Source organism: Rhineura floridana, chromosome 4, assembly GCF_030035675.1.
Source record: "Rhineura floridana isolate rRhiFlo1 chromosome 4, rRhiFlo1.hap2, whole genome shotgun sequence".
NCBI lineage: Eukaryota > Metazoa > Chordata > Lepidosauria > Squamata > Rhineuridae > Rhineura > Rhineura floridana.
Genome location: NC_084483.1, coordinates 70,296,522 through 70,321,092, shown reverse-complemented (window position 1 = coordinate 70,321,092; position 24,571 = coordinate 70,296,522). Strand labels below are relative to the sequence as shown.

General features: G+C 41.3%; 1 protein-coding gene across 1 annotated transcript in view; it reads left to right on the top strand.

The window, feature by feature from the left end:
• LOC133383168 (gamma-aminobutyric acid receptor subunit rho-2-like) overlaps nucleotides 1–22,349 on the top strand; it is a 31,742-nt gene extending 9,393 nt beyond the window's left edge. Inside the window, 8 exon segments of the mRNA XM_061623319.1 lie at nucleotides 8,048–8,115; nucleotides 10,177–10,400; nucleotides 12,401–12,483; nucleotides 14,334–14,474; nucleotides 16,095–16,247; nucleotides 17,055–17,251; nucleotides 21,759–21,952; nucleotides 21,954–22,349. Of these exon segments, the coding sequence (XP_061479303.1) occupies nucleotides 8,048–8,115; nucleotides 10,177–10,400; nucleotides 12,401–12,483; nucleotides 14,334–14,474; nucleotides 16,095–16,247; nucleotides 17,055–17,251; nucleotides 21,759–21,952; nucleotides 21,954–22,065 (1,172 nt within the window). The 3' untranslated portion in view covers nucleotides 22,066–22,349.
• Nucleotides 22,350–24,571: the final 2,222 nt, after the last annotated feature.

The window sequence follows — 24,571 nt, the reverse complement described above, 5'->3', positions numbered from 1 at the left end:
GGAGATCTGTAGCCTTTCTATATGTTGTTGGACTACAGCTCCCATGATCCTTGACCATTGGTCATGTAGGCTGGGGCTGATGGAAGTTGGAGTCCAGTAACATCTGGAGGGCCACAGGTTCTTCATCCCTATTGTAGTCCTAACCCTTAAGACACATGGTTACAGGGGTGTGTGGTTTATTTTAAGATGTTGAGTTCAGAAAATTTTCCCACAAAATATTGTCAAAACCCTCCAGAATTTAAAATATTTAAAGGAGCATCTTCAAAACCAGATGCTTTTTCATAAAGTAGGTAGATTAAGCATGGAGATTCACTGAATTCAAAGCTACAGAGGAGTATAAGTTTCCAGTATGATGCCTGATCCTCTTTGTGTGGGTATCTATTTATATGTTCATAAGTAGAGCACATGCCCCAGCTCCATAGTTTCTGCTGAAAATACTCATTGACCTTTTCAAAGTGGCAGAAATTATATCTGAAAGCATGTTTGTTGCAGGTGCAGTACACGAATGCAGAACTTAATTTCACTGCAGGCATACTCACAAAGAAAATATGGGTACATCTTTGACGGGAATTATGAAGTGAGTGGGCTAATTTGTGTCAGCAGCTCAGAGTGTTTGCCTAGTTCAATTGATTTAATTGATTTGACCACAGCTATTAGGACATGCCTCTTTGTCTCAATCTGGTTTGTCCACCCATCCCATCTGAATATGTATCCAACATCTTCTCTGTTCACCTAATGCATCTGACTTCTCCCTTTGTATGTGGCAGAGCCTTATCCTGTCATAATATGAGAGCACATTTGCTTTGACCCTTTCAGAGTTATTTCAGTGCCGGATGTTCAGTGCAGATGTTCAGGTATTATTTACTACAAATATTAATATTTGAAGATTATGTCTATGTTTCAGTTAGGCTCCCTTCCTCAAACTCTATATCTAGGACATTTTTTTAAAAAACAGGGCGTCCATGAATAAGCAGCTTTAGCTGATACTTAAAATAGCTGTATCTTTTATGTCAAAGAGCAGCCTAATGCAGTTCCTGTGATACGGTTTATTCCTCACCCCAGTGTAGTACCAGCCAATTCCTACTGGGTGGCATTTAATCAGCACATATAAGCTAAAGCAGAGGTTGCCTTCCTTTTCATGCCTGTGGGCACGTTTGCAAAACAGAGAAAATGTCATGAGCACACATGACACACAGACCACAACCAAGCACACTTCACAACCTATTCTATTGGCTACAATAGAACACTTATTTCAAGCCTAATTTCAGCAGCTGGAAGAGTCAGGGAGGAGGCCCCCATGGGCACCAGGGAAGGTCTCCGCACAGACACATTTGTACTTGTGGGCACCACATTGGCAATTCATAACTTGAGGCTTAAATGGGCGCATTTCAGTTAGAAGACTGCTAGTTTTTAACAAGGTAATACATTATCATGTAATAAGGAAGGAGCATCACAATATTTGCTCTATATATGTAGTCTGTGAACATCACTGGCTCTTTTTAAAGTAGGGAAGGGGAAATTGTGGCTCTCCAGATGTTTCTAGACTCCAACTTCCATCAGCCCCAGCCGGCATGGCCAGTGATTACGGATGATGGGAGTTGTAGTCCAACAACATCTGGAGGGCTATAGGTTTCGCATCCATGTTCTAAAGCTTTCTATATAGAAGCTCTCTTTTGCTTTGGGCCATACTTGTTCAGTGAACTGAAGACCCACACAAGCCACTTCCTGCTGGTGTGCAACCTGCCCAAGTGTTCTACCTATTCACACAAAGGAAAGCTCACAGCCAACCTAAAAGTTTTTTTTGGGGGGAGGAAACACAAAATTAAGGAGGGGGCACAAAAAATCTGTCAAATTCAATTATTTGCTTTTTGAAAAAAACATTAGGGGGGCAGAACAATTTGGGGAGTCGCCTCCCAGCCCACCGTTGGCTAAGGGTCTGAGGAGAGCTGCAACTCACAAAGGAAAAGATGCAATGTTAGTGCAAGAGACCCCTTGTTACATCAGGCTTTGTTTTCTTAAGAGTGCTTCCTCACCTTTCTGCTTGTACACTGAAGCATATTCCAGCAGGTCAAAATAGCCGTGGAAACATCATAAGGACCAAATACAGGAGTTGTGTGGCTGGTCTCTTCCCCCCCCCCTTGAAATATAGGCTTACAGGGATACATATTTGCTCTCAGCAGCAGCAGTGGGGGAGAGATATTCAGCACTTCCTCTACAAGCCATTTTGTGTTAAAAATGCCCCCCCCAACTGCTTTCCTATTTGCAGGAGAAAGAATATGGGGAGGCTTGCATCTTACCCCTTACAGTTGGGGAAGCACCTTGGAGTGGATTTTGATCTGAAAAAAATAAACAGCCCACAGGAAAAGGATTAAAGAGTGCTGCTGTCCCATTAGCCAGTCCCTCATGGCTACATTGCAGTCAAAAACCAAAACAAATATGTTGGGAGAACAATCTCATCACATGCAGTTTGTAGATGCATTATTTGGATGCAAGAGATCCAAGTCTCTCAACCCGGGTCATCTGTAGTTGAAAGGATCTTGGATGATGGATCGCAAGGCTGAGAAGGAGCTTTGCCTGAATCCCTGGAGAGTTGCTCTCAATCATAGCTGGCAGGTCAGAGCTTGACAGAACTACCCTCTGTCTGTAGGGCAGAGGTAACTAGATGTTGTGAGGCAAATACAGGGTTCTTAACCCTGTGATTTCCTCATAAGGCAAATGAAGAGGCACGGATGTTTGCAGGGGAGAGCTGGAGAACTGGTGAAATGCTTAATTCTTTCCCTTCCCACAAAACATTCCCCTGCAAATGCTCCCTATGCTATATAGTCCAATTGGGGTAATAGTCAGATTTTGGGAGGAGTATTTGCAGGGGAGAATCAGCAGGCCCAGGAGGGATAAAGTGTCCTGATTTTCCCTGGCAAGTGCCTTTTCTCCCTGTTTCTGCTTTTGCATTATCTTTGCAGATTTGCTGACACATTGCTTGCTGAAATAAGCATGTACTTCTGCATTTTTGGGACACTGTAATGATGCTCCCTTTTGTGAAGTACCGAACATAACAAAATTTAATGTGGCCTTTATTGAAATGAATACTGTACAATATGCAAAACTGAAATGAAGGGAGATACCTTGTGCTTTATCAGTGGTATAATTAAATTATAATGAAAACCATGCTTACTTTTCATGCAAAGTCAAATCTGGACTTCGGTCTCTCAGGTTATTAATCTCTTGCCTCTTTAAGGAGATCTACAATTCAATCACGATTTGAAAGTAAAAATGCAGCAAATGCAGCTCATGAAATTACAAGGATTAGCCACAGTGGCCTGGAGCCCAGCAGGCAGGTGCACGGTAGCTTCTCTGCATAGCGCTGCCAGTGGAACCTGATCCTAACCTACAGATCCTCTTGCTATTCCTAGCCTCTCTCTAGTTGGTGCAACCAACTATGCTGAAGCACTGAGGTAATGTTGTTTTGTGGAGTTTAGCTCTAGGCCATAATGCAAAGTTCTAATATTTATTTATTTATTTATTTTGTTTCATTTTTAAACCGCCCACAGCGAATAGCTCTCTGGGAGGTGTACAAAAAGATTAAAATACAAAATATCATAATAAAATCAACGAACAATAGTAAACACAAACAAGGAACAACAGAATATAAAAGTTAAACACATTAAAATGCCTGGGAGCATAGCCAGGTCTTAACCTGGCGCCGAAAAGATAGAAGCGTAGGCGCCAGGCGTACTTCTTCGGGGAGGCTATTCCACAATTCGGGGGCCACTACAGAAAAGGCCCTAGATCGAGTAACTGTCCTCTGGGCTTCCTGATGGGTTGGTACCCGGAGGAGGGCCTTAGATGCTGAGCGAAGTGACCGGGTCGGTTCATAGCGGGAGAGGCGTTCCACAAGATATTGCGGTCCCACGCCGTGTAAGGCTTTATAGGTCATAACCAGCACCTTGAATCTGGCTCGGAAACAGATAGGTAGCCAGTGCAAATGGGCCAGAACAGGTGTTATATGTGCTGACCGGCTGGTCCTCGTCAGCAATCTGGCTGCTGCATTTTGCACTAGCTGAAGTTTCCGAACTGTCTTCAAGGGCAGCCCTACGTAGAGCGCATTACAGTAATCCAGCCTAGAAGTTACCAGAGCATGAACAACTGAGGCGAGGTCATCCCTGTCAAGATAGGGTCTTCAAGAGTCATGTTACTATACAGGCAGGGTTTTTTTTCAGGATCACTTCAGTAATTATAGGGTGATTGTGATCATGAAAAATCCACCTTCAGTCAGGGAAACTCTTGAGTGAGCAAACTTTGGGTGGGGAGCTCTTCTGCTGTGCACTTGCCCTGCCGTATTCACTGAATTTTTCAGAGGATCGTACTCTTACATTGTTCCTGTTCTTAGAACAGGTTCTCATTCTTTAAATGGAAGTTGTCATTGTCTGTCATGTCACAAATTAAAAAGACAATTTATCCCAAAAATCCTAGAGGGGGCAAAGCACAGCTCGGGGGGGACGGATGGACGGTGTACCTATTTGCCTCACCCTGGCTTCAGCGCTGCTGGGAATATAGTTTTTTAAGGATCCTGAGAGTTGTTAGGAGACTCCTCTTCCCCTCATAGAGCCACAAGTTTCCTACAGTGGGAATTGTAGCTCTATGAGGGGAATAGGGATTCCCTATCAGCATACTTAACAAACTATAGTTCCCAGGATTCTTTGAGGGAAGCCACAATTGTTTAAAGTGGTATAATACTGTTTTAAATGTATAGTGCAGATAGGGCCAGTGTCTAAGAGTGGGGAACCTGTGGCCCTCCAGATAGACTACAGTTCACATCATCCCTGGCCATTAGCCATACTGGCTGGGTCTGATGGGAGTTGGAGTCCCGCAGGTTCCCTAATCCTGGTCTAAAATGACCTAGCTGCATTTCTGCTTATCTGGCATACTCACATGATTTTACTAGCCAATGTATTTCGGTAATAGTATAAATTTTATTTATTTATTTATTATTCAATTTCTTAGTCGCCCATCTGGCTGGTTGACCAGCCACTCTGGGCGACGTACAAGATAAAAACAGTACATTAAGCATTAAAATTTAAAACATAACAATAAAAGCCTAATCCATCCTAAAAGCTTTCCTGAAGAGCCAGGTCTTCAAAGTCCGGCGGAAGGTCATCTCAGAAGGGGCATGACGGAGATCATTTGGGAGAGAGTTCCAAAGGGTGGGGGCCACTATTGAGAAAGCCCTCTCTCTAGTCCTCACCAATCTCGCTGTTTTTACCGGTGGAATCGAGAGAAGGTCTTCTGAGGCTGATCTTGTTGAGCGGCATCCCTGACGATGCTGGAGGCGCTCCTTCAGATAGACTGGGCCAAAACCGTATAGGGTTTTAAAGGTCAAAACCAACACCTTGAATTGGGTTTGGTAAACAACCGGTAACCAGTGCAACTCCTTCAACACAGGAGTGATGTGATCTTGCCGGCGGCTGCCCTTAATCAGACGAGCTGCCGCATTCTGTACCAGTTGCAGCTTCTGGACCGTTTTCAAGGGTAACCCCACATAGAGTGCATTACAGTAGTGTAGGCGAAAGGTGACCAAGGCATGTACCCCCGGTGGGAGCAGATGCTTGGGAAGGTAGGGGTGCAGCCTCCGTATCAGATGGAGTTGATACAGCACCCTCCGGCTCACAGCCGAGACTTGAGCCTCCATGGACAGCTGGGAGTCCAAAATGACCCCCAGGCTACGGACCTGGTCTTTCAGGGGCAAACGTACCCCATTGAGCACCAGGTCCACATCCCCCAACCTTCCCTTGTCTCCCACAAACAGTACCTCGGTCTTATCCGGGTTCAGCTTCAGCTTATTCCTTCCCATCCAGCCACTCACCGACTCCAGACACTTGGACAGGGTTGCTACAGCCAACCTTGGTGAAGATTTAAATGAGAGATAGAGCTGCGTGTCATCCGCGTACTGATGACACTGCAGCCCAAATCTCCTGATGATTGCCCCCAGCGGCTTTATATAGATGTTAAACAACATCGGGGAGAGGATAGAACCCTGTGGTACCCCACAAGTGAGAGGCCAAGGATCCGAAACCTCTTCCTCCAATGCTACTCTTTGGTACCTACCGAAGAGGAAGGAATGGAACCACTGCCATACAGTGCCCCCTATACCCAACCCCTTTAGGCGGTCCAAGAGGATAGCGTGGTCAACGGTATCAAAAGCCGCTGAGCGATCAAGGAGGACAAGGAAGGTGCATTCGCCCCTATCCCATGCCCTCCTCATATCATCCACCAAGGCGACCAAGGCTGTTTCAGTTCCATGTCCAGGCCTGAAGCCCGATTGAAATGGATCTAAAACATGTCAGTTGTTTAATAGAGAGTGGGGGACATTCAGTGCACTGAACAGGAAGAGAAAATTTGTTTGAAAATAAATGAAACAAAATGGCTATTTTAAAATAGAACTGAAGTATGCATGTGCCTCAGACTTGTGTGCTTCCCCTCCCCTCTTTTCTTCTGGCATAATCACAAGGAGTTAGTTCAGTTGCATTTTCTTCTAACTGGGTGGTTGTTATATCCAAACTAGTGTTAACTCTGGTTTACTGAAACAAGTTAGGATCATGAGCTTCAGTGTGAAGTTAGCTTAGTGTAGAAACACACCCACTAATACTAAACAGGAGCAAGCAAATAAACTCTCCCTATTAAAAGTAGACAGAAAACGGAAATGGAGCAAAGTTAGCAATGAGAAGATCTCCCGCACAAACCCCATTGAAATAGAAGATATGTTAAGCGTCTAGTTGTTCTTTGTGTCACAGGCTCTCACCCAAGGCTAATGCCTCTGCCCTGGCACTAGCCTTATCGTATTGGGCCCAACCACTCTGGCCATGCAGCTGCCAGGGGAGAGAAACTGGGTGCTGAGACTGGGGTCCACAGGTGAAGCAAACTACTCAGTCATCAGGCAGCCTCCCCAACCACACCAACCACCGCCATAGCTGTTCATTTCATAGGGACATGTGTAAGAGTCAAGTCCCCCTCATGCACTGTGTCCTAGAATCTGTCTCTGACAGATACTGTCAGGGTTGCATTAATTTATCTTCCCTTGCTCACCCTTTGTTTCCCATACTTATGAGTTGTATTATGTTTTCTCCTACATAGTGTTAGTTGGCGAGAAATTTAACTTACCGTCTGGAGCAATTCCCTGCCCCCTTCCCATTCTATCACTGTAGAATTTAGTTGCAAGCAGAGACAGGATTAAAAATCTAGCAGCTTCCTAATGACCACAAGGATTAGCGACATCAGAAATCTCTTGAGATCTTCCTATGACTCATCACCAGATACTTAATTCAACAGTATGGTCTGCAGCCAGGACATCCTCTAAAACACCCACACAGGGCTTGCTTGAGGCTGTTTGGTTTATATTGTGTTTGGGGTTCTATAAACGCCACGTGTTCACTCACCCTAGTGTGTTTTTAATGACGACAATGTTGCTATTTTATAATAGTATTCAGCAGAGTAGTCTTTTAAAAAAATCTTTCTACTATGCTTCAACATAATCATTACATGATCCATGCATGGTGTCAGGATGCAAGCTTTACAAAAGTCAAGGGGGTATGGCAATTTAAAGAACCAGTGTAAAGTACCATCAAAGCCAAGGCAAGATATGGAAGCAGAGTTGGATACAAAAAAATAATTAGGAAAATCTTGGAACAGTTAGAAGTAATAAAGCTAACAAGTGTGTTGTGCCCATCCAAAGTAAGAGAAGTGAAGAAATGGAATCCAACAATTCAATTGTTGTATATCCAATTTGGAGGTAGACTCTATGCTATTATAGAAAGCTTAATGTATTCAAATAAATAATTACATGTAGTATATTTTGAAGTTTTTTATGAGATATAGTAATATGTGTATTTATCTTAGTAATATGTGTATTTATCAACTCTAATTAGTGTTTTTAGGAGATTTATGAAATGCTGAAAATATTAATATTTAAGGTATTAATAAGATGTAAGATATATATATAGTCAGGGGCTTCATGATGGGTAGCTTTTAATAGTTCACTTTTATTCTTTCACAGGCCCTGCTATTCCTGTTGGGGTGGATGTGCAAGTCGAAAGCTTGGACAGTATTTCTGAGGTTGATATGGTATGTCACGTTTGATTAAGGGTTGATTCATTATACCTAGTAAAAAAAACACCCATATTTTGGATCCAGGTAAAGATAAGGAATTCCACTATTAACATTCAGTTGTTTCAAATATACAAATAATATAGTTATGGCTTGAGATTACTGTGGGCAGGGATGCCTTAAAACAAAGACGTGTGGCTTTGTGTACTACTTAGGAACATAGGAAGCTGACTTATACCAAATCAGACTCTTGGTCCATCTAGCTCAGTATTGTCCACATTGACTGGCAGTTTCAGGTAGGGGTCTCTCCCAGCCCTGCCTAGAGATGCTGGGGATTAAATCTGGGGCCTTCTGCATACAAAGCATGTGCAGTACCAGTCCACCGAGATATGGCCCTTCCTTTTAAAGTAGGTGAACAAATGTGATGGGGAAGAAAGGCAATTCCACATTCAACTCTCTGGTAAACTGTTAGAGACAGACATTAAGTAAGGATGGATGTTGTTGTTGTTGTTGTTATGTGCCTTCAAGTCAACTACGACTTATGGCGACCCAATGAATCAGCGATCTCCAAGAGCATCTGTCGTGAACCACCCTGTTCAGATCTTGTAAGTTCAGGTCTGTGGCTTCCTTTATGGAATCAATCCATCTCTTGTTTGGCCTTCCTCTTTTTCTACTCTCTTCTGTTTTTCCTAATATTATTGTCTTTTCCAGAGAATCACGTCTTCTCATGATGTGTCCAAAGTATGATAACCTCAGTTTCATCATTTTAGCTTCTAGTGACAGTTCTGGTTTAATTTGTTCTAACACCCAATTATTTGTCTTTTTCACAGTCCATGGTATATGCAAAGCTCTCCTCCAACACATTTCAAATGAGTTGATTTTTCATTAAGTAAGGATGGAATCCTCTCCTTTTTCACATTTTGTTTTTAAGTGTGGCCCCCTGGTGGTCATTAATGATCTGATTCCTTTTTCCTTCTATATCTTTTCATTTTTCCGATCTCCTCCGATATTTTTGTCTTTGCAGAGAATTATCGAAATTATAATCACTATTTATTCGCGAGTCTCCACTGGCATCGATCTTTATTCAGAACTCTGTAATGATTGCCTGTTAAATTCCTTTTCAAATGCACTGCGAACAGGTTAAGGCAGATAATCAAGTCAGTGTCTTCCCCCCTGCTGCTTACAATCAACACCCCATTCCCTCCTGCTGCTTTCTGTCTGTCAGTTACAATCAACACTTCATGGACATCAGTGAAAAAGAATACACATTTGAAGAGCTCACAGAGAAAGTAGATTTATAAAAGTATCACTCACACTATTGATGATTACAAAGTGAATTAAAAAAATAGAAAAGAAGAAGAATGAATCGGAAACCAGGTGCAGAGAGTTGCTAGTTCCCTCTGCAAAGACAGAGAATATCAGAAATAATAATTAATAGCAAATCTGATAGCAAATCTAATTATTGCAGAAACGGAGCCGATCACTAACATTAATATAAAAACAAAGCCTGCAGCACAGTGGTCTCTTTTGTATGTATCAACAGTGCAATCCTATACATCTACTTAGAAGTAAATCCCATTAAGTTCAGTGTGGCTTACTCTCAGGTAAGTGAGCATAGATTTACATCCAGGTAAGTGTCTCTAGTATCATATAGGACTCCAGGGCAGGCTCCCATTCAGGCATAGGTTTAGCTGGCTTTAATAAAGTAACAACAGCAGGAGGAGCAACAACCTGTGGCACCTCTATACTTTCCCACAGTAGGGCAAATAGCAGTGTGGTGGGGTGGGTGAGGGTTTTAATCAGGAAAACATCATAGAGGGTGAAAGAGTTAAAGCCTCCTTCCCTAATACCACAGCTTCAGTCCACCCACCCACCGTGACTGGTTTTACCTTAAGTCTACACAGGAGATTGAATTACAGATCTCTCCCAATGTCACATCTGAAGTTTGGTTCTCAGCAGAGGATGGACCACTTGGACTTTCTGCTGAGCTGCGGTACCACTTACTGAACTAATTTCTCACAGGTGTGGAGGGTATAATAATAAGACATATTTCCCCCCCTTTTCTTTCTCTCAATGCAGGACTTCACGATGACACTATATCTGAGGCATTACTGGAAGGATGAACACCTCTCCTTTCCCAGTCATACCAACAAAAGCATGACTTTTGATGGGAGGCTAGTGAAAAAGATCTGGGTGCCTGATGTCTTCTTTGTTCACTCGAAAAGATCCTTTATTCATGACAAAACCACTGACAACATCATGTTGCGGGTGTTCCCGGATGGCCATGTGCTCTATAGTATGAGGTGAAAGCACAGTTAGCTCAATGTGAACAGCACTGTATTCTTTGTTCAGCAGCGTTCCAACTCCTGTTAAGGCTCTTTCTGCATAATTAGGGGGGTTTTTTGGGGGGGTGTAGGGGGCAGTGGTAGACTTTGCCCAGAGTGAGATAAGTCCACTGGCCAGACTTAAATTGTGTGGACCAAAGTAGCCAGACCTAGTTTCTACATGTTTGGGGGGCAGGTGTCACAGCAGCAGGCCAGGCCTTGCCTCCTTCACTCTTTTGGGCACCATGGGAGGGAGATGGGGAGGAGCCCTGATAGCAGCAGTGGCAAGAGAGAGAGAAAGGTGGGGTGGGTAGCAAAGAGAAAAAGGAGGTGAGGTGAGAAACTAAAGGTGCAGAGTGGGACAACTGATATGATCTATACTTTTGAAGACATCCCTCAGGCCATTTGGCCCATAGAACAAATCTTGTGAAGACCCATTTACTTTTTTTCTGTGTGTCAATTAACCTTGATGGTAAAAAGCTCCCCCTCCCCAGATGAAATACTGAATATCCTCTATCATTAGTGATGAGACACATTTTTCTCATCTTATTCTGATACCTATGTTCTTCTTAACTAATTCAGAACACCTGAATACGGGATATTTTTCATTACAGTAACACGCTATGACCAAAATGGCTTTTAAAAAATAAAGAAGTGTAGATCCTATAAGAATTGTAGAAGACCCAGATTTTGAAGGGACATTAGCCCTATTTAGGCATTTGATATTCATCACAAGGCACTTGCCCTACCCCTCTTTGCCACATTCTCAGTTGCCCTCTGTGAGTGGATAGCTAACTGTCTGTAGTGGGCAGCCTGGTTTACCCAAATAGGCTCCCTGCATATTTGTGCATAGCAGGGGTGGGGAACCTTTCTCAGCCTCAGGGCCACATTCCCTTATGGAAAATCTCCTGGGGGCCACATGGTGGGCAGGGCCAGAAGCAAAATGTGGGCAGTGCAATGAATATGATTCTTCTCTGTTTATAATAGGTTACAGTTGAGCCAGTACTTGAGATTGCGGAGAAGGGCCCCATCTCTTGTGTTAAGAATGCAGTGGAGGGGTGGGGCAAGTGTGCTTGTTCCTTTCTCCTCTTTCACATGATTAACATTGCATGGAGGAACAAACGCCTGGAAAGGGTTACTGATTTCAATTAAGCGAAACGATAGATGCTACATATGCAGAGTGATTGGGCCAATATGGAAGCATCCTCACTATGTCATTCCAAATGGGAATCTCAAGGGATGAGCTCTGGGCAAAAAAACCACAGTTCTTTAAGTATGCAACAGAAGCGGACTATGAAGAGTGGTGCTGATTGGCTCGGTTCTCCTACACTTACTGAGAGAAACTTCTCCCTGCCTACAATCCCAGGAGATGTTTTTCACTTTTTTAAAAAAGGTTTCTCTTTTGTGTTCATAAAATGAAAGATCAGTGGATAAACACATGAATAGTCATGTGGCCTTTTATTTTAAAAAAGAAAGAAAAATGTGTTCTTGAAACATTGCCAGGTGAGCAGGGAGCACTGATGGCTGAGCCATCATTCCATTGGTTGATAAACCCATTTATCATTCAACGTGTGAAACTGGAAGCCAGATTTACCCAGTGGTTAAGGCATATGCTGTGACTGTGAGCTCTCTCTTTTGTTTCTGTTGTCTCCTGTTCTCTTTGCTTGAATCATACTTGTTCCATAACTATTTACAAACCTTTCTATAAATTATAAGAAAAATAATATCTGAAACAAGGAGAGGAAGCTGGTACACTGCTGTGGCCTTCACTGTGATATCCCTTTAATCTCAGCCCCACTAATTAATCTGCAATTAAATTAGTTTATTAAACTATCAGTTAAATAATTTAAATCTTGCAGCCTGCCCAAACATGGATCTGGGGGTTTGTGTCTTCCTTTACTTCCTATACTTGCCCTGTATCTGTGACTCAGTCCTATCCCCTACTTAGTGAACCTGGCTTTTCTTTTTGGAATTTCTAGGATCATGGTGACAGCCATGTGCAATATGGACTTCAGCTGATTTCCACTCGATTCACAGACTTGTACTCTGGAGCTTGAAAGTTGTATGTGGCAGCCACGTTTCTATCTGATGTCTACTCAATTGCCAATTAATTTGTGTGGAATTTATGTGTTAAAGAGGGCATAAGATCTGTGGTATCTGCTGATGATCATGTACCATAAGCCAATTACTGGATTTCATATAAGAGTTGATTGAGCACAGAGTTCAATGTATGAGAGATTAGATACACAAGTCTAGGTAAATGTCTGTCCCTATATCCAAGGGGTAGCTGATGTGATATCCTCCAGATTTTGTTGGGCTACAACGCCCATAATTCCTGACCATTGACTATGGGAGTTGAAATCCAACAATATATAGTGGGCACCATGTTGGCTTCCCCCGTTGTAACCATAGGGGCACAAAACCTATAATACTTAAACAGAGGTTCAAACAATACATATAAGTCAGCTACTGTAGTTGTTTGAGCTTTAACTATGGAATACATGCATGGTGCTTTCTTCTGCCTAACATGTCAATTTTGTACTTTTGACCTTATTCATCCCCCCATGTATCTAGATGTGCCTATATCCCCCCTTCTTTTTTGGCCTGCAGGAGCATCTAGTACTGCAAGGGAACAATGGTGCATTCACAGGATAGACTGATTATAGCCAAAGGCACCCTCAAACATAAAACTCTCCTTGACTGCCATCTGCACAGATCCACAGCCTTATAGCGTGGGAAGTAATGGGCAGTGGTTGAAGGGATCAAGTACACTAGTGGTTCCACTTCCCTTCTGCTGTCTGATCAAGGCTTCCCAGCACTAGCAATCAGGAAAAAAAGAATTGTAAAAAAGGTCTGGGTACCATGGCGAGTAAGGTGGGAAAGACATATGTCTCAATTATGCAGGTGTTAATGCTGAACACCACTGACTCTGGAGAGTCTCATGTTTGCTCTGTGATTCATAGATACTCTGAGAAGATCTGAGGCAACTGATATTTACAGAATCCTCCCAGTGACAAAATCTGCTACATCTGCTCACTGACTCTGTTTCCATGGAATCAGAACTCACCAGTTGAGCCATCACAGCTTGCTTCTTTCTTAGCCACAAGATCATTCCCTACTGAAGTGCTTTATCACGCACTGAATGGGCCAAACCAACATGTTTTACAACTTACTTAACAAATGTTTTATATCAGGCTTGGGATACATTTGGCCCTCTAGACATTGTTAGATTCCAACTCCTATCAGCCCCAGCCAGCATGGCTTATGTTCAAGGATAATGGGAAATGCAGTCCAACAACATTTGGAAGGCCACCAGTTCTTCACCCCAGCTTATATGGATCTGAACCTGAATGGAATACATCCACAATACAGCTCTGTTTATTCATTCTCCCTCTGCCCCACAATTTATACACTTGTTGGCCCCAACCACCTCCATCACACCCCCTTTGCTGCCCTCAGTGCCTTCCACGTATTGTGGGCTAAATGTCTGCAGCAGGAAGGCTACTCTTCTCAGCCGGGCTCTCCATGCGATTTTAAAACCCTGATCATCCAGGGTCCTTTATCATGCAGAGGGCCTACTCAAGTAAAGCCAGCTCCCCACTGGGTTCAGCCCCCAATATGTGGGAAGCTGCAGGAACTGTGACACAGATGTATTGAAGGGGATTGAGCCAATGGGCTCATCCACACTCTTCCTCCTTGTGTGTTAGTAATCATAAGGGTGGGGTAAGAAGAACAAGTGAGTAGGGCTTATGCATATATTGTATGTTGCTGAAGTATACGGCAAAACCATATTTCATACTGCTGTTTGGCCTTGTTCCAACTATTTTGTATATATGTATGCTACAAATGATACTGTTTTGCTGTTGACCTATAAATTTAATATATGTTTTTTCCCTATCATTACCCACACAGATGCTTACACAGATGAGGATCTGATGTTGTACTGGAAAAATGGAAATGAATCTCTGAAAACAGACAAGAAAATCTCTTTGTCTCAGTTCTTGATACAAAAATTTCATACAACCTCCAGACTTGCTTTCTATAGTAGCACTGGTATCATGTTTTCTTTCTAATTTTCTGTTAAATCCTTGACACTTTTATAACCCAGCCTCACAGGTTTGCCTGGTGAAATGACATTCCGCCAATAACATTTCACTAATCCCTTTTCTGTCCTTTGTTATTATTTGTATCATCATTCCATCCAGCCTTTTCTTGAAGGGCAAAGTTCAACGTTCTCCCCCCCACCCCCATTTTATTCACACAACAATCCTGTCAGGTAGATTAGGCTGAGAGTTTGTAACTGGCCAAAGGTCACCCAGTGAGCTCCATGGCTGGGTAGAGATTTGAACTTGGGCCTACCAGTCCAATACTCTAACCACTACACCACACATGCTTTCTGTTCCTTGTTCATGCTGTTTTGTCTCTGTGTATAAAGACAATCTCACACATAATACTAAGGGCCAAGCATGCATGTTGATGGATGTGCATCCAGGTGTCTTCACTGACGTCTAGGCTGCATTCACACTGCACTTTATTCCATTTCCTTACCTCATAATTTCTGCATTTTATTTGATCTTTCACACAGTGTAAAAGCCAGTTCCAGAAATCTAGTGGAATGTAATGGAAGTTTAGTGTTCATTTCTATGATAAATGATTCCAGAAATAATCTGTTTGCAAGCTTTGAAACCCAGAAAACCACTGGAGTTTGGTGTTGCTACAGCCGCTCACTTGACAGGCTGCAATGCAGTATCCCAGCATGCAATGCATTTCCACCCTTTAGGCTCACAACAATTCACTTGATAAAAACTGTGCTGATATTTTGGCATACAGGGAACCGTCCTGTGTATGTGCATAATGAGTGGACAATAGCACCACGTCCATTGTTCGTTGTTGAGGTGTGAATGAAATTTAACACGACATGGTGCTATGTCGGTCCAAAAGCCATGGTTCCTTAACACAACAAATACTGCAGTGTGAAAGGAATGTCAGAAATTGGGACAGAAGCACTACCATTACAATTAGTTAAACTAACACAATAAACCCCCTGTCTGAATGCAACCCTACTTTGCCCTTAATAAACACAATTGAAATGCTCTCGTGCTATTTGCGTGCATGTGAGAATGCTATTAAAACATCAGAGAGCCATTTTTAAATCAAACATACATTCTAACTAATGTAGGTTTCAAAATAGAAATGCAAAAAAAAAAATTAAGTGTGAAAACACTGTAGATCAGCAGATGGTACAAAGATGATTGAAAGCTGTGTAATCTTCTAAAATAATACAATTTCTGTAAGCACACAGGAACTCTGTATATTTTAATGACCCATCAAACCTGCTGTTAATGAACAAAAGTTTCATTTTATGTGAGAATGTTGACAGTGTTTACATTTGTAAATTGAAAACTTGTTGTGACGTCAAATACATTATTTACCTTTATTTACACACTGAAAGTGCTGTCTACTTAAGTGTACTTAATAGTAGTATATCTCCTTTGTCTCTCTTTTCTTCTTCCTTTTCATATTTCTTTCTTCCAGGACCATCTCTTTTCTTTCCCTCCCCCTTTCCTGACCTCTTACCTTATTACATATTACATCTCATCTCATTATTGCACATACCACCATTGGGGGGCCTACCTCACATTTTTAATAGCTGCCAATTTCACTCCCCAACAGGTTGGTACAATCGCTTGTACATTAACTTTACTTTATGTCGCCATATCTTCTTCTTTTTGCTCCAAACGTATTTTCCTGCCATGCTAATGGTCATGTTGTCCTGGGTGTCATTCTGGATAGATCACAGGGCTGTGCCTGCAGGAGTTTCACTAGGTGAGTGGTTATTCTCTATAATGACTACATTCTCTATAGCAGCCTTTCCCAACCAGTGTGCCTCCAGATGTTGTTGGACCACAACTCGCATCAGCCTCAGCCAGCATTGCCAATGGCTGAGGCTGATGGGAGTTGTGGTCCAACAACATCTGGAGGCACACCGGTTGGAAAGGCTGTTCTATAGAGTTTACTTTTATAAAGGACAGAGGACTTTATGTAAGGGAAGGGAAAAATTTTCCACACCCTAACAAAAACCAACTACTCAGAGTAAACCCACTAGAATTAATGGATCTAAGTTATGTTAGCTGCAACCCTTTGATCTCCAGGTCTAATTGCTGCAAGGGTGGGGAACCTGTGCCCCTCCAGATGTTGCTGGACTTCATTTCCCACCAGGTTAGCTAGCATGGCCCATGGTCATGAAATCTGTGGCTCTCCAGACATTGTAGACCAGCAACATCTGGAGGACCACAGGTTCCCCATCCCTGAATTACTATGTTCTACAAAATAAAATGGGACTGTGGAGAGACAAAAACCAGTGATTAACTTTGAAACTAAACTCTGGTTTATAATAGATGATTGTTGGCCAATGTTTAATTTCTAAAATAGTTCTGGAGCTCCAGTGTACTGTGAAATTGGACCCACTGAACTGGAAATCTTCAAATTCAGTATGTCTGGTGTCTGATTGTGGTTACTTAGTGTACCACACTGAACCAAATTTTTAAAAATAGGTTCTGGGGCTATTAGGCCTGGCTGAAATTATGCCTGTTCCTTGACTATGAAGTAAATCTTTGATTGGGGCCTTTTCAGGGATCACAACAGTGTTGACCATGTCTACCATCATTACGGGCGTCAATGCCTCCATGCCTCGGGTTTCCTACATCAAAGCTGTGGACATTTATCTCTGGGTCAGTTTTGTGTTCGTCTTCCTCTCAGTCATAGAGTATGCAGCAGTGAACTACCTGACTACAGTGCAAGAGCAAAAGCAGAGGAAGCTGCGGGAAAAGGTGAGAGGCACTTCCTGTGCACCTGACTTGAATATATTCAAGGTTAGCACGTATGAATGTGGAAAACTGACTCTTATGTGTCTGTGTGTGCGAACAATTTTTGTCTAGAACATTTGAGCTAACTCCAAGCCCTGACACCACAAAAGCAGGAGTTGGTGATAGCAGGAACAACAGGGAAAAGGAAACGTAGAACAGAACTGGGGAAGTCTATAAACCAGGATTTTGGCAGAGACAATATAGGGAGGGTAAGAAGAGGGAAATTCAGTATGGTATTTCCCTGTTTGCTGCATTGTTTTTAAATACTCCTGAGAAATTATTATGAAGCCCCGACCAGTCAATGCACATTTCAAAAGTGACTTCAGCCAATATCATTGTAGGAGGCAGACACTCATGATATAAAATGCGAATTGGCCTCTCACGTTACACAGAGGTTGTGGCTTCTGTGACTCTGTAGCTTTGCTTTTATGATTTTATTGTATCTGTTTCAAACTGTACACCACCCCTAGAGTCCTGCTACCAAAGGGCAGCTTATAAATGGCCTTAATTAATTATAATTATAATTAATTAATTACAGGGTCAGAACAGAGGCATGAATTATGTCTGCATTGTGTTTGCCTTTCCTACATCATGTGCGGTGCAAAGGGCTCATGCATCTCTCACACAATTAAACAAGTGTAGCCAACATGAATCTTCTCATCTGCAACTGAACTACAATGTTCACTTAGGGCCCAATGAGGTGGCTTGGCACACCGTTTGATGCATCTGGGGCTGATTAGTTACTGTGCTTGCTACTTGTGTGATAGAACTAGATCCAGGCCTCATTTATTATTGTTGTTAGGAGGAGGAGGAGGAAACAGACACACAGGAAATAAATTTCTGTGGGCAGGCTGCACAAATTCACAATGTTTTATAGATCTACTTTGGTGTTATTTTCAGTACTGTTATTTCTGTCAGGAGAGTACAGTTTGTGATGTCACTATTCTGAGTTGTACAGTCATTTATATAAGCCAGGGTTACCATATAAAAGAAAATATTTTCTTTATCCTCAGCTATGACAATATTTTTCACTAAAATTGTAGTTTGAATGGGTTAGTGGAGTTACAGACTTCCAGCATATGAGGAAACTCCAGTATGTGTAATAACAATCTAGCTTCAAAGCTTGTAACTGTTGCCTAATATGGGTTTGGTGATGTACTAAAGTACCACAAGTAACTTCCAAACCTTCAAAGACTTGCACTATCCCAGTGAATTTCAAAACACTTTTTTCAAAAACTTTTACATTTCCTTAAATCTAAATACTGTCCCACTATCTAGCAGCTAGATTAGCACAGTATAAACCAGACCCAGAAAATTAGATTCTAAAGAGACAGTTAAAAGCTAATATGAGAAAATAACTTTTAAATGCCTTCTCTCTGTACCAGTTTAACCACTTAGTATAATTTTTTTTTAAAAAGGCTGTGTCCAGGTTACCCACCTCATATATCTCCATTTTATAACAAAATTTTGATGCACACACAACATGCTTGGAGATTTGTCACCAAGGCTCGAAAAGGAATTAGATTCTGCAAAAGAACTGGACAAGATGTGAAATGCTCTGCTGAAATATCTAATCTTCTGGGAAATAGATAATTGCAATTATTTCAGTATTTTCAGATAAGGGTAAGTAAGAAAGTATATAGCAGGATAAGGAAAGAAACTAATTTAGAAATGTTTACGTCAGAAAACAGTAATGGTTAATAAAGAAATATTTACGTAGTAATTTGGGGATTAGATTATAAACCTAGAACATTTTTGAAGCCATAGAAGAGGGACTTAAAACAGGAGGTTAGCACAGAGGAATGGAATTGGATCTGGGTTAAAATCTTACCACATATTACATCTGTAGAGCTAAAGGAATTTTTTTACAAGATTCTCTTTCAGTGATATGTGACCCCACACAGACTGAGTGAGATATGCCCAACAGCACTGGACAATTGCTGGAGATGTAATACGTCTCACTTTTTTTTTTCAATTAATTTTTATTCAAATTTTCAAAACCAAAACAATACAAAAAGAAAAAACACAAATCAATAACGAATACAATAAAAAAAGAAAAAAATATTAAAATATTGACTTCCGATTTGTCGTAGTTCAGCTATAAGTCTGTAATATATAACAAGCCTGTCTCTTAATAGATTATAAAATCACCTTCCTCCAGCGGTTATCTTAATTGGTATCAAATCTCATTAACATCATATCATTTTATTCTTCCACAAAAAGTCAAAGAGAAGTTTCCAATCCTTGAGATATATGTCCATCAATTTTTTTTCTAGATAAACATGTCAATTAATCCAACTCATCAAGTCTACTAAGTCCAGTAATTTCAAATCGCTCTTCTTCCATTATCTGTATTGGTTCCATCTTCCATCTTCCATCTTTACGCACCCAATAATCTTGCTGTCATAGTCATATAATAAGAGTCTAATAGGAATTTCCTTTATCACAGATATTTCCTTGCCATCAATTCCGAACGTATCACTGAAGTATTGTTGCAAAGCTGCATCTCTGTTCCTCTTTTTTACAGAATACACTAGCGCATCTCTTGAAGATTTTTCCATTGACACAAAACAGGGATTAATTCTGTTAACTTTCTCCATTTCAAGTTCCATCAAATCCTTCCAGTCCAGGAATTTTTTCGAACCGATAATATCTTTATCTCCAATCTCTTCATCAATTCCTTCAGGGACAGCGCTGAGTTCCAGACTGTAATATTTGTCTCCAGGATCCATCACAGCCAGGAAATCCAAATCTTTTTCCATATCCATATTTAATCCAATCTCCATAGTTTGAACCTTGCCTTTAATTTTTCTTTCATCCTTTTTTGGTTTTCCAGATCTATCTTTATTCTCCTTTCTCATAGAATCCTGAATTTCTTTCAGCTCCTGTCTCATTTCGTCAAATTCAATTCTCAACACTTGACTATTATTTCTCAGTTCTTGTTTTATTGACTTAATCCCATTCATTATTTTCTGAAACATATCTAAAGATAAAGTTTCTTCTTGTACATCCATGATCTTCTTAATTGTCATTCTTAAAACCAAAGGAACAAAACTCCTTCAATTTTCAATGTCCCAGGCAAAGAGCAATTTATTTTTTTATCCAGTTACAAAGGAGTTAATCTTTCAAACCAACTGACGTCACACTCTAGACAGCCCTTATCTCTTATATGCCCAGAAGTGCAAAAACAGCTTTAGTTCACAGCGTCCAAATAACTAGTAGCAGAAAGAATGAGCAGATTCGTCAAAAAAAAAAGTAGACCAGAAAAAATAGTCCCAGACATATATTACACAAAAGTCTTATAAATCAAAAAGATTTTTCTTTTCTCTTCCAATCAGAAACCCCTCATCCATTGTAATCTTTATAATGCTAATTTCCATGTCAGCTTTTTGCAATAAAAAAAAGATAGGCTATTTTTATTTTCTTCCCCCTTAGTTCCGTGAGTAAAAGAGAAAGTTTTGACTCACCCAGGTTTTCTTAATTGCTGGTTCTTTGACAAATCTCTTTAGCTGTATAGATAACAAAATAATGAGCGTAGACAGGAGAATGCTTGCCTGTTAGACCATTTTTCTTTGAAGAAAAGAAAAACGGCTCACTTATTCAGCTGAGCTAGCTAGAAATCCTAGCTCCGTCCGAGCTGCTGGAAGACCTTCTTTCACAGACAATTCTGACGAATTCCAGTCTCCAACAAACACAACAAAGCTGTGTGGGAAATCTCACGTTTCTTCCTTATCCGGAAGAAATTATCCCCAGTCAAAAAAACCCTTCTGACTGGATTTAAAACTGAAAAAGTTTCATCCAAGACGGGAGCCCGTCTCAGAGGCTGCACAGGCGGAGGGATCCTCCTGGGAAGTCCTAATACGTCTCACTTTGTTTTAAGCAGGCCTTAAAGGCCTTTTTATTCCAATTTGTTTTCAACTGCAGATACTTCTTTATAATGTTAAAACTGTTACAGCTCTGTGTTTTCTCTTTGCTAGTCAGGATTGGGATGGTATTAATGATACTTTCTTGCCTTTAATCTATTCCATATGTGTTTTATATTTCCTCAGTTATTTAAAATACACATGCAACCAATATTTTCACCTTGTTTCTGGTTATATTTATTATATTCTTATTGCACCTTTCCTCCAAGAAAACTTCACACAGTAAAATCCAAATGCCTGCGTAACTCAGAATTAACATTTATTGTTATTTTACTTCAGACAAATAATATTTTTCACTCTGAATTCACCTTTACTTAACCTAGACAGGATTTCATGAACAAACAAATGATATGTCTAGATGGATTTAATGTGTCTTAATAATTTTAATGTGTCTTAAAAAGTATAGAGAAAGAGCCCTCTAATGATATGATTTTCAACTACAGCGTTAACAAATTTTCTGCATAAAATCTAGGTGTAGTCTTTGTCCACTATTCTGTTCTTTCAATACCTGACTTTTTCCTTCCCTTTTTATTGTTCTGTTTTCTCAGTTTCCATGCACATGTGGAATACCTAGTACAAAAATTATGATGCTGAATGGTATTTACAGTGGATCGGATACCAGCAGCCTAGAAGAGTACCCAAGAGGCCAGATGGTGGCTGAGGAAGATAAGCAAGACAAGATGGTGGTCCATTTGGCCCTGAATAATGAGTCTAATTCATCAAGGAAGAAAGGGCTGAAGGGACGTTAGCCTACGCATCATCCAAAATACTCATGCTATTGACAAGTACTCAAGATTAATATTCCCAGGCTGCTATATATTTTTTAACTTAATATACTGGTCTGTCTTTTGCTGAACATGTTGAAGCAGTGATTGACCTGAGGGATATTTAAAAACTACAGTGTATTTTGATACTGTTTGTATCTGGGAAAGTAATTCCCTCCTGTGTCACCTTTTGAGTATGAAAGCACTGAATTTATTTTCTAGGAGAAGACACTACGCACAATGCTATTGGAGACCATTCACTTGTGTCAGTTAATTTCTGCTTCCCACTCCTTTCTTAATTTCAATAGTCTTATCTTTCATACTTTCATACAGCAGCAAACAAAAACACTTAAAACACTCTAAAACATCATAAAAACAGACTTTAAAATATATTAAAACAAAACATCTTTAAAAACATGTTAAAACAGAACATCTTTTTTTAAAAAAAGGTTTAAAATGCATTAAAAAGCAATTCCAACACACATGCAGACTGGGATAAGGTCTCTACTTAAAAGGTTTGTTGAAATAGGAAGGTCTTCAGTAGGCGCTGAAAAGATAACGGGTTCAGAGGAGGGCAACAAAGATGATCAGGGGACTGGAAACAAAGCCCTATGAGGAGAGACTGAAAGAACTGGGCATGTTTAGCCTGGAAAAGAGAAGACTGAGGGGAGATATGATAGCACTCTTCAAATATATGAAAGGTTGTGACACAGAGGAGGGCCGGGATCTCTTCTCGATCGTCCCGAGCGCAGGACACAAAATAATGGGCTCAAGTTGCAGGAAGCCAGATTTCGACTGAACATCAGGAAAAACTTCCTAACTGTTAGAGCCATACGACAATGGAACCAATTACCTAGAGAAGTAGTGGGCTCTCCAACACTGGAGGCATTCAAGAGGCAGCTGGACAGCCATCGGTCGGGAATGCTTTGATTTGGATTCCTGCATTGAGCAGGGGGTTGGACTCGATGGCCTTGTAGGCCCCTTCCAACTCTCCTATTCTATGATTCTATAACAGAGATAACAGACGGTGCCTGTCTAGCATTTAAGGGAAGGGAATTCCAAAGAGTAGGTGCCACTACATTAAAGGTCTGCTTCCTATGTTGGGTGGAACAGACCTCCTGATAAGATGGTATCTGCAGAAGGCCCTCAGCTGCAGAGAGTAGTGGTCAACTGGGTATATAAGGAGTAATACAATATTTCAGGTATCATGGTCCTAACCTGTATAAGGGCTTTGTACACCAAAACCAGAACCTTGAACTTAGCTGAGTAGCTAATGGGCAACCAGTGCAATTCTTTCAGCAGTGGGATGACATACCACAGTGAGCAGTCGTGCTGCTGCATTTTGCACCAGTTGCAGCTTCCAGCTTCCCATAATTGGGTGTTAGAACAAATTAAACCAGAACTGTCAGCAGAAGCTAAAATGATGAAACTGAGATTATCATACTTTGGACACATAATGAGAAGACATGATTCACTAGAAAAGACAATAATGCTGGGAAAAACAGAAGGGAGTAGAAAAAGAGGAAGACCTAACAAGAGATGGGTTGATTCCATAAAGGAAGCCACAGACCTGAACTTACAAGATCTGAACAGGGTGGTTCATGACAGATGCTCTTGAAGGTCACTGATTCATAGGGTTGCTACAAATCGTAATCAATTTGAAGGTACATAACAACAACAACAAGCAGCTTCCAGACCAACCTCAAGGGCAGCCCCACATAGAATGGATTACAGTAATCCAGCCTGGAGGTTTCCAGTGCATGGATAATAGTGGTCAGGCTATCCCTGTCCAGAAATGGCTGCAACTGTCTTACCAGCTGAAGCTGGTACAAAGCACTCCTAGCCACTGAGATCACCTGGGCCTCTAGCAACAAAGATGGATTCAGGAGCAATCCCAGACTACAGACCTGCTCTTTCAGATGGAGTATGACCCCATCCAAAGCAGGCAACTGACCAGTTATCCGAACTTGGGAACCACCAATCCACAGCACCTCCATCTTGGTAGGATTCAGACTCAATTTATTGGCCCTCATCCAGCCCACTACTGAGTCTAGGCACCGATCCAGACAGCCTGTCCCAATTCAGATGTTACAGAGAAATAGAGCTGGGTATCATCAGCATAATGCTGACACCTCACCCCAAAGATGTTAAACAGCATCAGGGACAAGATGATACCTGCAGCACCCCACAGCACAGCTGCCAGGGGGAGCAAAAGACAATTGCCCAATGCTATTCTCTGAAAAGAACCCTGGAGATAGGATCGGAACTATTGTGAAACAGGGCTTATCCACAAGGGAGCCTAACTTCATACTAAAGAAGCTGGGTTTACCATCACAATTGCTTTTAAAGGTCCACACTTCTTGCCCAATGGTAGTTCCCAATCTGCTGTTTTCCTTTCACACAAGTAGGTATTACTCTGGAAAGGTTTAGTATTGCTGTTTCCTTGTGACCCTGCTTCCAGTTTTACAGGTTTACTCTCTCTGGAGAATTGATATTGCTAATGGAGAAGGGGAGGGGTTTGTTTTCAGTTTCATTGTTTCTTGTCAATTGCATGCCTCTCCCAGCTGAAGCCCAGAAAGTGCAATTGACACAAAACT